Source organism: Salmo salar, chromosome ssa20, assembly GCF_905237065.1.
Source record: "Salmo salar chromosome ssa20, Ssal_v3.1, whole genome shotgun sequence".
NCBI classification, from domain to species: domain Eukaryota; kingdom Metazoa; phylum Chordata; class Actinopteri; order Salmoniformes; family Salmonidae; genus Salmo; species Salmo salar.
In genome coordinates, this window is record NC_059461.1 from 81,982,770 (window position 1) to 81,995,071 (window position 12,302).

The 12,302-nt window shown below is 44.9% G+C and overlaps 2 protein-coding genes and 1 pseudogene across 4 annotated transcripts in view; 1 reads left to right on the plus strand and 2 right to left on the minus strand.

Moving 5' to 3' along the window:
• Positions 1–550: 550 nt before the first annotated feature.
• On the minus strand, positions 551–4,103 carry lamtor1 (late endosomal/lysosomal adaptor, MAPK and MTOR activator 1). Its single transcript, XM_014163455.2, has 5 exons — positions 3,814–4,103; positions 2,461–2,606; positions 2,289–2,366; positions 1,951–2,074; positions 551–986 (listed from the first exon to the last, which is right to left on the minus strand). Exons 1-5 carry the CDS (start codon positions 3,853–3,855, stop codon positions 894–896), a joined length of 483 nt encoding a protein of 160 aa, XP_014018930.1. The 5' UTR covers positions 3,856–4,103; the 3' UTR covers positions 551–893.
• A 36-nt stretch (positions 4,104–4,139) lies between these two features.
• LOC106581408 (secreted frizzled-related protein 2-like) lies at positions 4,140–6,541 on the plus strand (annotated as a pseudogene).
• Positions 6,542–8,069: 1,528 nt separating this feature from the next.
• Positions 8,070–12,302, minus strand: part of hs020 (HSPC020 homolog) — a 7,458-nt gene continuing 3,225 nt past the window's right edge. The window contains exons 1-5 of one of the 3 annotated variants that reach the window (XM_014163453.2): positions 11,530–11,620; positions 10,967–11,088; positions 10,794–10,853; positions 8,916–9,056; positions 8,070–8,804 (exon numbers count right to left, since the gene is read on the minus strand). In XM_014163453.2, coding sequence (XP_014018928.1) covers positions 8,757–8,804; positions 8,916–9,056; positions 10,794–10,853; positions 10,967–11,086 — 369 coding nt within the window. In that variant the 5' untranslated portion in view covers positions 11,087–11,088; positions 11,530–11,620 and the 3' untranslated portion in view covers positions 8,070–8,756. 3 annotated transcript variants of the gene reach the window in all.

The following is a 12,302-nucleotide window of genomic DNA, read 5'->3' on the forward strand; positions in this document are numbered from 1 at the left end:
ATATGAATTCAAGGACTGCCACCTAAATTATTGAAGTGCTAAGCATGTTTCCCCCAGAAATCAGAGAAACCCATGTGGATTCCCACCTCTGTCCCCACCCCCCATTCACCCCTGCACTCTGCCAACATGAGCTGAACTCAAGAGAAGACTCATACGGGTCATATCAGCTTTGAACTTAGGTACTATAGTTGAACTAAGTCCCTCCTATTTTTAAACCTACCCAACCCAGTTGTCTTACATTAGGTCAATCTAAGGATTTTAACAAAGATAAGGAACACTATAGTGAGGGCTCTTTCTAGAAATTCATATTGATGACATGAGGGGTGGGATGTGTGTTTTGGGTGACTGGTCAACACAGTGTCAGAACAGCCTCCCCATGCTCACCGTAGTGGGTTGGCTGGCTGTGGACAGCTTTTTTTGCCCTGTTCCTGTGCTACATTTGGACATGCATAATCACCCTATTTTCCTAGCTGTGGTTAGTTAGTTAGTACATTACCGGAGCTGCATATCAGACGAGGTCAGCTACTCCTGAAAAACTCACAGCCAGGGCTAACGCCACCAGCAGCCTAGCCATGCAGCTAGCTAACCGTTTATTCAGTCAGACTCAGTCACTCTTCAAACAAGAAAATGTAAAATAACAAAAACAAACAGTGCCCTAACACCATTATACTGCCATAACATTTGATGGCTGGTGAAAGGAGGATGAATGGTGTCTTTGAAAGGTGGTTTGAGGGGTGCAGGGCAAGGTTGGTTAACCCTTTCAGCAGGGGAGGCCTGGTTGTCATAGTCCTCAGCAGGTTCCTGGTGGCATAGCTGGGTAGCACAGGGACTGGGACACATAGATGCAGTGTGGGCATTGGGGACAGGACGGGAGGAGTATTATAGAGGGCAGATCAGGGGATGGCAAATTGAACCACTAGTTCTTCTTTAGCGTCCACCTTGATCTGAGAGATTGCACTGTAAGCATAGGCAGCTATCTTGGACACCTGTCAAACAATTACAACAAATTAGGTTAACACGCATCAATCGGCTACATAATAGGTTTGTTGTTGCTCCAGAGCTGCCATACACTAACAGGTTTATGGACAGGGAAAGCACATGACTGTAATAGAAAGATGTCCTGATGAACATCTGAGAATGGCACTGTGTGTGTGTCTGTATTAGGGGTGTAACGATACAGGTATTCGTACATCAAAACATTCAGTACGGGGAACTCGGTTCGGTCCGCATTGTAAATACATAAACATTAAAAAACACTAGGCCTATAGGCTATGCCTACACAGTTGTATTGCTTGAGTAAATCTGAGCTGCGAAAAAAAAAAGTTACATTTCAGGCTATTCCGTTAAGACAATTTGAGCCCATGTGCACGTTGTAATGAACATTCTAATCTTAATTGACACATTTTATGAGGTGGAGCCAGGAGCTAGTTCTGTAAGATGGCAAGTAGTCAGGTGGATAAACCAGGAGGATTCTCAATCATCATTTCAAATCTTCAGTTTGGGAACATTTTGGTTTCCTAGTAGCTTACAACAGCGATGGACAGAGGAAGTATGTTCCCTCAAACATGTTGACATTTACACTGACATCACCGCAGTATTCCTACCACCTGACCAAGACGGAGATTCAAAACAACACTACAACTTTGTCTCCCCTCTGCATTCAAGCAGCTCTTTGCAGGTAGTAATGAGACTATATACAAGGAGAACCGGTACCGAGTCAGTGTGCAGGGGTACAAGGTAGTTGGAGTAAAAAGTACAGGTTGGGGTAAAAGTGACCAGACAACACCTGAGGTTGGTGGCCCCTTAATTGGGGAGGATGGGCTCGTGGTAATAACTGGAGTAGAATCAATGGAATTGTATCAAATACGTCAAACACATGGTTTCCATGTACCAAACCATGAAACGTTACACCCCTAGTGTGTGTGTGCATGTGTGTGCGCGAGCGTGCACCTGTTGTACATCCGAATATGGCACCAGATCACTAGCGAGCACTTGGTGTGGCTGGCTGGTGAGGGAAGGTAGAGGGAGGGGCTTCTTCTGAGACAGACTGTTACTCAGCAAGGCCAGTTTTGTACTGAAAACACAATAAAAGACAGGTTAGTGCTGAAACACATCAACAAGGCCAGTTTTGTACTGAAAACACAATAAAAGACAGGTTAGTGCTGAAACACATCAACAAGGCCAGTTTTGTACTGAAAACACAATAAAAGACAGGTTAGTGCTGAAACACATCAACAAGGCCAGTCAAAACCCACATACACATTAAGCAACTACCTCCACACACCCACCTATATTGCCGAGCTTTGTCCATGTACTCATGCTGCTCCATGCCTTGAGAGTCTGCAGCCGAGACATCGATGATGTTCCTAAGAAATGGAAAGACAGGCAGGTATTCAGCAGAATTCAATCCCAAATAAATAAACCCCATGATGGAGGAGAAAGAGAATGTTTGTGTCTTACAGGGCTGTCTTGGTAAGGATGGATGTGAGTAGGGCCTGTTCGTCTGTGCGGGCTGAGGGTACATTGGCGGAGCTCCATTCTGTGCCGTTGAGGGGCTTGCTGTCGGGGTTCGGGTGGGGGATCAGCGGCTTACGCTCGTCAGGGTCCTGAGGCACAACATGTGCATCGCGATCACAAACTATCACAACATCCTCGATCACTATCACAGGCTGTTCAGGTAACCAGATTCTGACCTTGCTTATTGCTAAAATGATTATGATACAACATCTGAACTGAAGTCTAAAACAAAGGGCGCCCTACATCCCCTATAATACTCATCCTCTGATTTGTTGCTTTGACAGAAAAGAATGAACCCAAACAAAAGTTACATAACCCTGATATAACGATACCGGTGTGTATATTTCAACAGTATTATACTGTGTTATAACAAGGTTAGCTAAGCAGTGGCAGGCTGTGTGTGTGTACAACAGTCATCTGATAAACAGTAATAATAGAATACAATCCCTGCCTCACATTTTTCCAAAGGAAAAATAAAACTTCCCTCCACCAAATTCCATTTTGGCCTATGTCACCACAACTGGATGGGAAATGTGAGATCATATGACATGCATCTGGGAGAAGTTGATTGGCTGGCAAATTCAACACGTTCCAACGGCTTGACCGAATGTGACCCTTTGAGGCCCAATTTACATAAGTGGTCACGTTTTACCGGCCCTGATTGATCATCATCATGATAGTTGAGAATTGAAACTAAGCTATTGTCTGCCCTGTAAGTAGATAGCTCCTGACGTACACATATGAACTGATTAACTAAGCTGAACTAGTAAACTAGATAATGTTTGTAATTGTCAACAAAAGGTTGTCACTATTTTGAAACGACTCTTAACTAGCTAATGTTGTTAGGTGTGTTGGTCAACTTGCCAATCAGGGAACTAACGTTAGCTAAACTCCCTAGGCCCAATTTTTCTAGCACAGCTAGCAGTTGTCTCTGAAATATTATATATTTCTTAATTCCATTATTGTACGTTTAAATGTGTGTGCATTGTTGTGAATTGTTAGATATTACTGTACTGTTGGCGCTAGGAACACAAGCATTTCGCAATAATATCCGCTATATGTGTGCAATACATTTTGATTTGAAAGGACTGGCTAGCTATCTGCTGGGTCGTAGTTGGCTAACTTAAAAATAGTTTCATTTTAACGCGCAAAGAAGCACCATATTTTCACTTTTGACTCGTGGAATTCGTAACAACAAACTGTCTTGCAATGGCCTTATGACCCCATAGAAATGAAATACATTTTGTTAAATAATATTTCACACCCTAGATAACCAACTAGCCTAGCATTAGCTACCTGCTCGGTGGTCTCGTTCTCGCTACTGTAACAACAACCCATGGCGTCCGCTGGGCGTTCGGCGGTCTGCCAGGTACGCGAACCCAATCTCCAACTACTCCACCCGGGAAACTATCGCTAGAATAAGAGAAACAGACCCTGTCTGAGTCCACAGGAAAGGAATCAAACTTCTTTCTGTGTTTCTCTTTCTCGCTGACCGCTTCTATCAGCTACTACTACAAACGAAGCCTATCACATGACAGCAGTTTTTGCGCAGCCAGGGCTCGGTAACAAACATATGACATCCGGCCAACGTGAAGATGCCATGGGGACAGATACCCTAATCACGTGACAGGGGGATTTTATTTTTTTAAAGACTTGCTAAAATAGTGAGCTTGCTGTTTTGACTGGGGAATAAAACCTGCAGAAAACAGACCGCGACGTAAGGAAAATGCATAACGAATAGATGGTAAAAATACATTGCTAGCACAGACTCGTTGTAGGCAGGTTCTGGGCAGACTGCTATGGGAAGATAAAACAACAGTCTTTCAGACGCCCCCCCCCCACCCGTTCTAATAACAAAGCCACTTTACAGCCCTCAATAACATGGAGTCACACCACTGCATTTGATGTAAGAACCAGTTTGTTCTGCATGACTGGGTGAAGCCAGGCGCCCTCTCATTACACAATAGGCTACTACTAGGTTGCAACCCGCTACGCACTTCTCCTCCAGGACTGCTGAACAACCACCGCGCTGCTTTGTTTTTTTTATTCTGCACGTGTTGTGAGTATGGCTCAACTCAAGTTATCACTTTGCGTGTTGGTGTCTATTTCTTTCGCCTCGGTTTTGACCACAGACAGCTCCATTCAGTTTGCGTCCGAAAGCCTCAGTTCCTTATCGTTTCGCTCGGTGTGTAAGCCCATCCCCAGCACACTTTCTCTGTGCCACGGCGTCGGTTACGGGGATATGGCTGCCCAGCCTGCTGGCGCACGACTAGTTGAAAGAAGCCCAGCAACAGTCGGCCGCCTGGCTGCCGTTGGTCTCCAAACTCTGCCACCGGGATACCAAGAAGTTCTTGTGCTCGCTCTTCGCCCCGGTGTGCCTACCGGAGGGGCCACTGCCGTGGGCTGTGCGAGGCTGTGAGGGACGGTTGTCTCCCTGTGATGAGCGCGTTCGGGTTCCCGTGGCCCAAAATGTTCAACTGCACACAGTTCATCTCGCGGGGTCCATCTCTGTATTCAAGACACACATCATGCGCGGAAGGGAGAGGAAGAGGGTCACGAGGAGGCATCAGAGGGTTTGTGCCTATCATTATCATCATAGAAAGCTGATCTTCTGCAAACATGTTCCATGCTCTTTCACACACACACACATCCAAACTAACCCTGTTCTCTGTGGCATGTCTCTTGGTGTCCTCAGGAACAGTGATCTGTGACTCATGCATTCTGGCTGCTGAGGGGAGACAGACATCCAGAACAACTTCTGCAAGAGTCCATATGGTGAGTGATATGTGTATGGCATTGGTTACACTTTACACAAAGGTTTATAGAGGTCTATAACGTGTTTACATGTGTTTACAGACGTGCATTTCTGTGTTTTTTTCTCTCAGCCTTTAAACTGCCGTATCGGGAGTGTGTCTGTGGAGGGGGGTGACTGCAGGTTAGTCCCTCTGGGCCGGAGTCGCATCCTGAGGTGGGAGGGTGGAGGCACGGAGAGGGCTGAGGGGGGGCAATGACCTACAGTGCCCTTTGGCTGCAGGAAGGGGGTACCTGCACCTGTCCTGCCCTGGAGGAGGCACATGGGGGAGAGGGGAAGGGGTCCGTGGCAGGGGTGTGGTACCTGGGCCTTGTGGACACACAGGAGGGCAGGTTGGTCCTCTCTAGGCTGGTGAGGGCTAGCTCAGTTGGTAGAGCATGGTGTTTGCAACGCCAGGGTTGTGGGTTCGATTCCCACGGGGGGCCAGCAAAAAAATGTATGAAATTGTATGAAATGTATGCATTCACTACTGTAAGTCGCTCTGGATAAGAGCGTCTGCTAAATGACGTAAATGTAAAGAACTCAAGAAGTTCATCAGGAGACTGCTCAAACAAGCCTGCTGATAATGTCATCAAACAAGCATAGAGAGACTTTCCAATTTGGCCAATTGGATGCGGATGAGAGGACACCACAGCCCTGTTACATTTCAGCCTCTAGGCCTAGACCTTATCCCTTTCATATTCATATCATCTAGCTCTGGAGAAGTCATGCCTTCATCATAGGGCTCCAGAGTGGCGCAGCGGTTTAAGACACTGCATCTCAGTGCAAGAGGTGTCACTACATTCCCTGGTTTGAATCCAGGCAGAATCACATCCGGACGTGATTGGGAGTCCCATAGGGTGGCGCACAATTGGTCCAGCGTCATCCGGGTTTGGCCGTCATTGTAAATAAAAATGTGTTCTTAACTGACTTTCCTAGATAAATAAAGGTTAAATAGAGGTTAAAAATAAAAAAAGAATTACGTATCTACCCAGTCTGCTCAGATCTATGAAGACCTGCTAGGCTGAAGAGAGACCATCACAGGACCAGTGTGTTTGTTTGGATCTATGTTCTGGGCACCTGTTACATATTAATTATTCAATTCTGAATATTATATATATAATTTTTAAATCAAATGTGAGAACATGATTATGATTTGAGTATTATTGGCTGATAGTAACACCAGAGACTGCTGTGTAACAGTGTCTAATAAACATTATTTTGAGCTGCAAATATTGCTGTCACTATTATTTTCTGTGCATGTGTGTTTTCTGGATCCTTCTGTTTGTAGGAAGAGAGAAACCTGATTCTAGACTCACTCCACACATGTGCCTGTACACCTGATCCACCCATGTCTGTCTGTCTCCCCCCCCCTCCCCCCCTACATCTCGAGTGTCTTGGGTCAACATATGAAGAACTTTCCCTGTAGCCTACCGGGGATGTGTTGCTGTATGTTAATTATGACGCAATAATTAGTCAATAATAATGTCATTGTGAGAAACAATGGCGTGGGGCTGGAGAGGGGTACTATGGCCACACCTGTTTTCTGTGAATAAAATAAACATGCCCCAGGCTATCAATGAATCATTCAGATGCCCAGCTTCCTTACTACCCACTCTGCCCTCACCTGTGGAGCTCTGACTACACACACACTAACCTTTCTGCATTTCTCCTATTTGACAAACGCTTCTCTGGGCAGATGTCTTGTTTTTGCTGTACGGTGGTTATGTGGGAGAGAATATTCTTTTTACAAGAGGTTTGTGTTATGGTAGGTTGAGTTGTAGTAGTTCAATGTAGCGTTGTTTGTCAGTGAGGTGAGGGAATCTCCTGTCACTCAGAGTAAAACTCTAGTAACTGCAGTATGGAGTTGGCCGGAGGAGCAGCTGTGTATGTGGGTTAGCTTGCTGGTCTATAAGTACAGAATGGACTGTAATGGGTGTTTGTGTAATTGAGGAAGAGTTTATTTTATTAGTGTTTTTAATGAATAGTATGTGCGCTGGTAGTCTCTCTTCTCCTGGTGTGTGTTTAGATATGTGTGTTAGTGTGTGTACCTACTGTATGTGTGTGTTTTCCCTTGCAGCAGTACTATGGTGTCTGGTGCCATAACACTGGCCTTCCTCCCCCTGGTGTTGACTTTTATTCCCTACCACTACTACTTTGTGTTGTTCTACTGGGCGGTGCTGGTGAGGATGTGATATGACTGTATTACTAGGCTGAGCCGGGAAGAGAGGGCCTTCCAGTATGTTCTGACCCCCGGCGACCCAGAAAGCATCCTGAAAACCTTTGACCTCTGGTGCAGCAAGGTGGAGTTCAGCAGCAACAACAGCCCCAAGGTGACACCACCCGACTGAAATTCCTCTCCCTCTCTTCTCCATCCACATTTTCCTGTCTGACCACACCAATAGGGGTGTAGGTAAGATAAGGGACCGGATTATTTTCTGAGCACTGCCCCCTGACAGTGCTGGAGCTGGGTTCCCACTGTGGATACAGCATGGTACGTATCGCCTGGGCACCAGACTCTAGTGTGGAAATGGATGCAAGAATCACTGCCATAGCAGAGGTCATACGAGGCTTCGACGATGACACAGTGAGAGACAGACACACATATCTATTTCTAAGACATACAAGGTTGGGTACAACTTACTTCTGGTTGTCGTCTGAGCCTCCTGCTGCCTTCTGCTTAGTGCCCCCTGCTGGTTGAATAGCACTCTCAGACTGCATCTAACATGTTTTACAAGTCTCTGTGGCATCAATAAATCCATTATCTGTACAATGTTTTTATTTACATAAGACACTGGACCAATTAAAAAGGTATTTACTTTACATACATACGAGCACCTGTGAAGTTCCTTTTTAAAATCAGTTTTGTTGAATACTAACATTCTATAGTATGTATGTTTTTTACTCTCCAGGTTTCTGTTGGCAGCACACCCACACACAGCAGATGACAAGTGCAGTGTACAGGCTACGGTTTATGCCCATTCAGATGTGACATGACTGGCGCCGAACGGACGGGGGAGTCAAAGTTCACACACAGAACAACGAGTACCAGAGAGGGGAGTGAGTGCACACTGATGTCCTGGAGTTTGATGTGTGCGTAGTCTAAACAAAGGGGCTGAGTGTCTGGTGGTCTGTGGGGGAGGACAGAACTAGCTGAGGGGAAGTTGAGGTGGAGCAGGAGTTCTTTCTCCTCATGTTGCAAAAACACAGTTTACAGTCTTCACACATCGCAACTGTAGAACACTGAATGAGAGAACACGCACACAGCACTTTCTCCATGCAGTAAAACCCCACTCAGCTCACACCTCCCCCTTCAGTTTCACAGGGTGGGTGTGAACAGCAGGGAAAGTTCACCAGCCAAAAGCCACTGTCCAGCAGAGTAGATGAACAGCTATCCAGCTGGAGCGCTACCAAGGGGGCATCAGAGAGTAGTGAGGATTACTCTGGTCTAGATCATCCACTGGTCCTGGTCTTGGTCTGCTCCCTCCATATCCACCTGAGAGGGGGATGAGTGACATTAAGAATCAGAAGGCCTAGTATTTCCCTTATATAGTGCTCAATAGACGTGACCCCTAACCCCTGATTATGTGTGTGCGCGCGCATTGACCTCGTTGACCTCTCCGTCGTCCGGTGACTCATTGTAGTCGTTCATCTCATCTATGTCCTGCATGTCCTCTTCATCCTCAGAGTCTTCCTCACTATCTTCTTCATCCTCATCCTCCTCCTCTTCTTCCTCGTCAAATGTCTGCTACACACCCACAGAGAATACACACCAGAGTAAACATGGAAAAATGACAGAAAACATCCTTAACATCCACTATAAATGAAAGGACCACTGTCTTATTTTCATCCAAACGTTGATGCAAAATGGTAAACGATCAAATCAAAATGTATTGATAAAGCCCTTTTTATGTCAGCCGATGTCACAAAGTGCTATACAGAAATCCAGGCTAAAACCCCAAACAGCAAGCAATGCAGAAGCATTGTGGCTAGGAAAAACTCTGTAGAAAGGCAGGAACCTAGGAAGTTCTCTTCTGGCTGTGCCGGTTGGAGATGATAAGAGTACAAGGCCATTAAGGCCACATTGTTCTTCAAAATGTTCAAATATGACCAGCAGGGTCAAATAATAATCCCAGTGGTTGTAGAGGGTCCAACAGGTCAGCACCTCAGGAGTAAATGTCAGTTGGTTTTTCATTGTCAAGTATTTTTTGTTTTATTTAACCTTTATTTAACTAAGCAAGTCAGTTAAGAACAAATTCTTATTTACAATGACGACCTACCCCGGCCAAACCTTAACGACGCTGGGCCAATTGTGCGCCGCCCTATGGGACTCCCAATCACGGCCTGTTGTGATACAGCCTGGAATCGAACCAGGGTCTGTAGTGACACCTCTAGCACTGAGATGCAGTGCCTTAGACCACTGAGCCCCATTCAGAGGTCGAGACAGCAGGTACGGTAGAGGGATGGAGGGAGAGAGTTGAAAACAGCAGGTCCGAGGACAAGGTAGCACGTCCGGTAAAACGATATGTGTAAAATTTGAGGAATTAAATGTCATGAGATATTAAAACTTCTCCCTAGTTGCTAAACTCTCTTTCTGTGTACCACACCACCATAACCAAGTTCACAAAGGGCAGGGGGTTTAGGATCACCATCTTTAACTTTACTTGGTTTGAATGCGAGCTAGCAAGCATTACAAAAGCAAAACAGCAGTGTTGAACCACAGAGACTGTCATCCTGGGAAACAGCCATCCTGGGAAACAGCATGGACATCTGTCTGAGAAGACACACACACTGAGACAGGATAGCTATCAGCACCCACCTAGATAACAGACCGGGATAGATTAGTACACAGCTGATCAGATTTTGGTTTCAGTGACCCCAAAAAATATATCTGTGGGGAATGTCGCTAGCTGTGCTGTTCTCTCCTACTGTAGCTTTACTCTATCTTTGGATGGTATAATTTAAGCTCTTGCTTGCCCTCCCTCCTCTGGCCCTAATGACTCCCCCTAACCTGGGAGCTGTTGGGAATAACCACAAAATGCAAACATGAACTTCTCTATTTTATTGAATTGTAATGCCTTTCCACCCCCACATCGAACCAACTACATTACAATTGGATGTTCTGGTGCCGCTCGGGCAATTTAAAATATTGATTGGGGCCCTTCTTATTGAGGAATGTAATAAAAACATTTATACATTTGTGTTGTGCTGTATTTTACTGGATATATATTGTTTTCGATTTGGTCGTATGAAATTGGATTTGCAAGTCTCCCTTGTGAAAGAGACCCTGGTCTCAATGGTGACTTCCTGCTTAAATAAAGGTAAAATAAATGTGAACATGATTCACCTTTGTAATATCGCAGGACTTGGTCAAAATCCATACACATCTTGTATACATTTGGGTCAACTTTTGGATGAAAATATGAGTGACCGACAGGTCAGTTGTCTAGGTAAGTAAAATAAACATTATTTAAAGCTCAGATACCTCGAAAATTGGCTTCCCAATAGGCATCAGGCTATTGTCCTTCTCTGCAATGCTTTGTAACTAAGGGGGAGAGACAGGAGAGGTCAGTGTGTGTCTGTCTGAACCCAGGTTGGCTCTGTCACTCCTTCTAGTCTTGCCCTGTCTTTTCTCTCTCAGTGTTTGTTTGATTGTACCCAGGTCTGGTGCTGTTGCTCCTGTTGGTGTAACTCTGTCTCATCCACACACGGCCGGTCCAGGTTGAACCACAGAGTCTCTGTCATCCTGGGAAACAGCGAGGGGAACTGCGTGGTCATCTCTGTCTGAGAAGACACACAGACTTCACTGAGACAGGATAGCTATCAGCACCCATCTAGATAACAGACCTGGCTAGATGAGTAGACAGCTGATCAGATGTTCGTTTCAGTGACCTTAATGTGTGGAGAGTGTAGCTAGCGAAAGCTAGCTGTAAGAAATGTCACAACATAGCTAATTAGCGGCTAACTTGGGTAGGTTACCTACTGTAAGAATTGCACAGATTATGTTTTGAAGACTTTAAAATGGTATCTGTTAAGTTATTGCAGATCTTCCTTATTAGCTAGCAAACACTCTTCATCATGCATAATGTAGCTAACGCGTTATCTAGCTAACACTGCAATAACGTTGGCTAGCTAGCTATGTTACGAAACAATATCTAATACATCAATAAAAAAAATTGTACACATATTTACTGTACATGTCAAAATATTCACCGTCTTACCTGTCAAACCACTATCCCGACTAGTAGCTATCAAAATATAAATTTCAAATTTAAACTGACCGGAAACCAGTGTTGTTTTGTAAACGCTCCCAGTGTGTACGCATATCCTTCCACAAACGTTCCGCTTACTACTATTACTACGACTACTACTACTACTATTACTACTACTGTTTCTAGAGGTTTATTAAAGATGTTTTATAGCTAAATCTTCTCATTGTTCTATCTTTGGTTTTATGGCAGACTACACTTATTGGTGTATTGCTATACGAGGTCTTCTTTGATATGATTGCGGTCCACAAACAAATGCTATAGGTGCATGCCGCCACGTACTTTTTTGGATGTATATTAGCCCCCCCCCCCCAAAAAAAAATTATTTCAAAAATCAGATTCAACTGCCAACAACCATCTCTACAGGCACTGGGGCCTGAGAGGGAAGAGCATCTTCGGACAGTATTCTTTGCAATATTTAGGCAGTGAAGTCCTGTAAACCCCAAAACATTTCAGCCGCAGAAACTATTATGCCCAGTTTCTTGGACTTTTTGTGTGTATGTGCAGGACAATTAATTATATGCAAGATAAACACCATAAAATCCACCTTCTTCACAATCAGCATATCAGTTTCCCTCGACTGTTGAACAACACTCTGAATCTCTACAGTCTGCGGAGCATCCACCGCCACATCTTCAGCTCCCCTCGCTCCTTCAACTACTTCACGTGCCTCCGCGTAGGAGAGTTGCATTATAGCCCTGACACTTGCCACTTCATATTCCTTT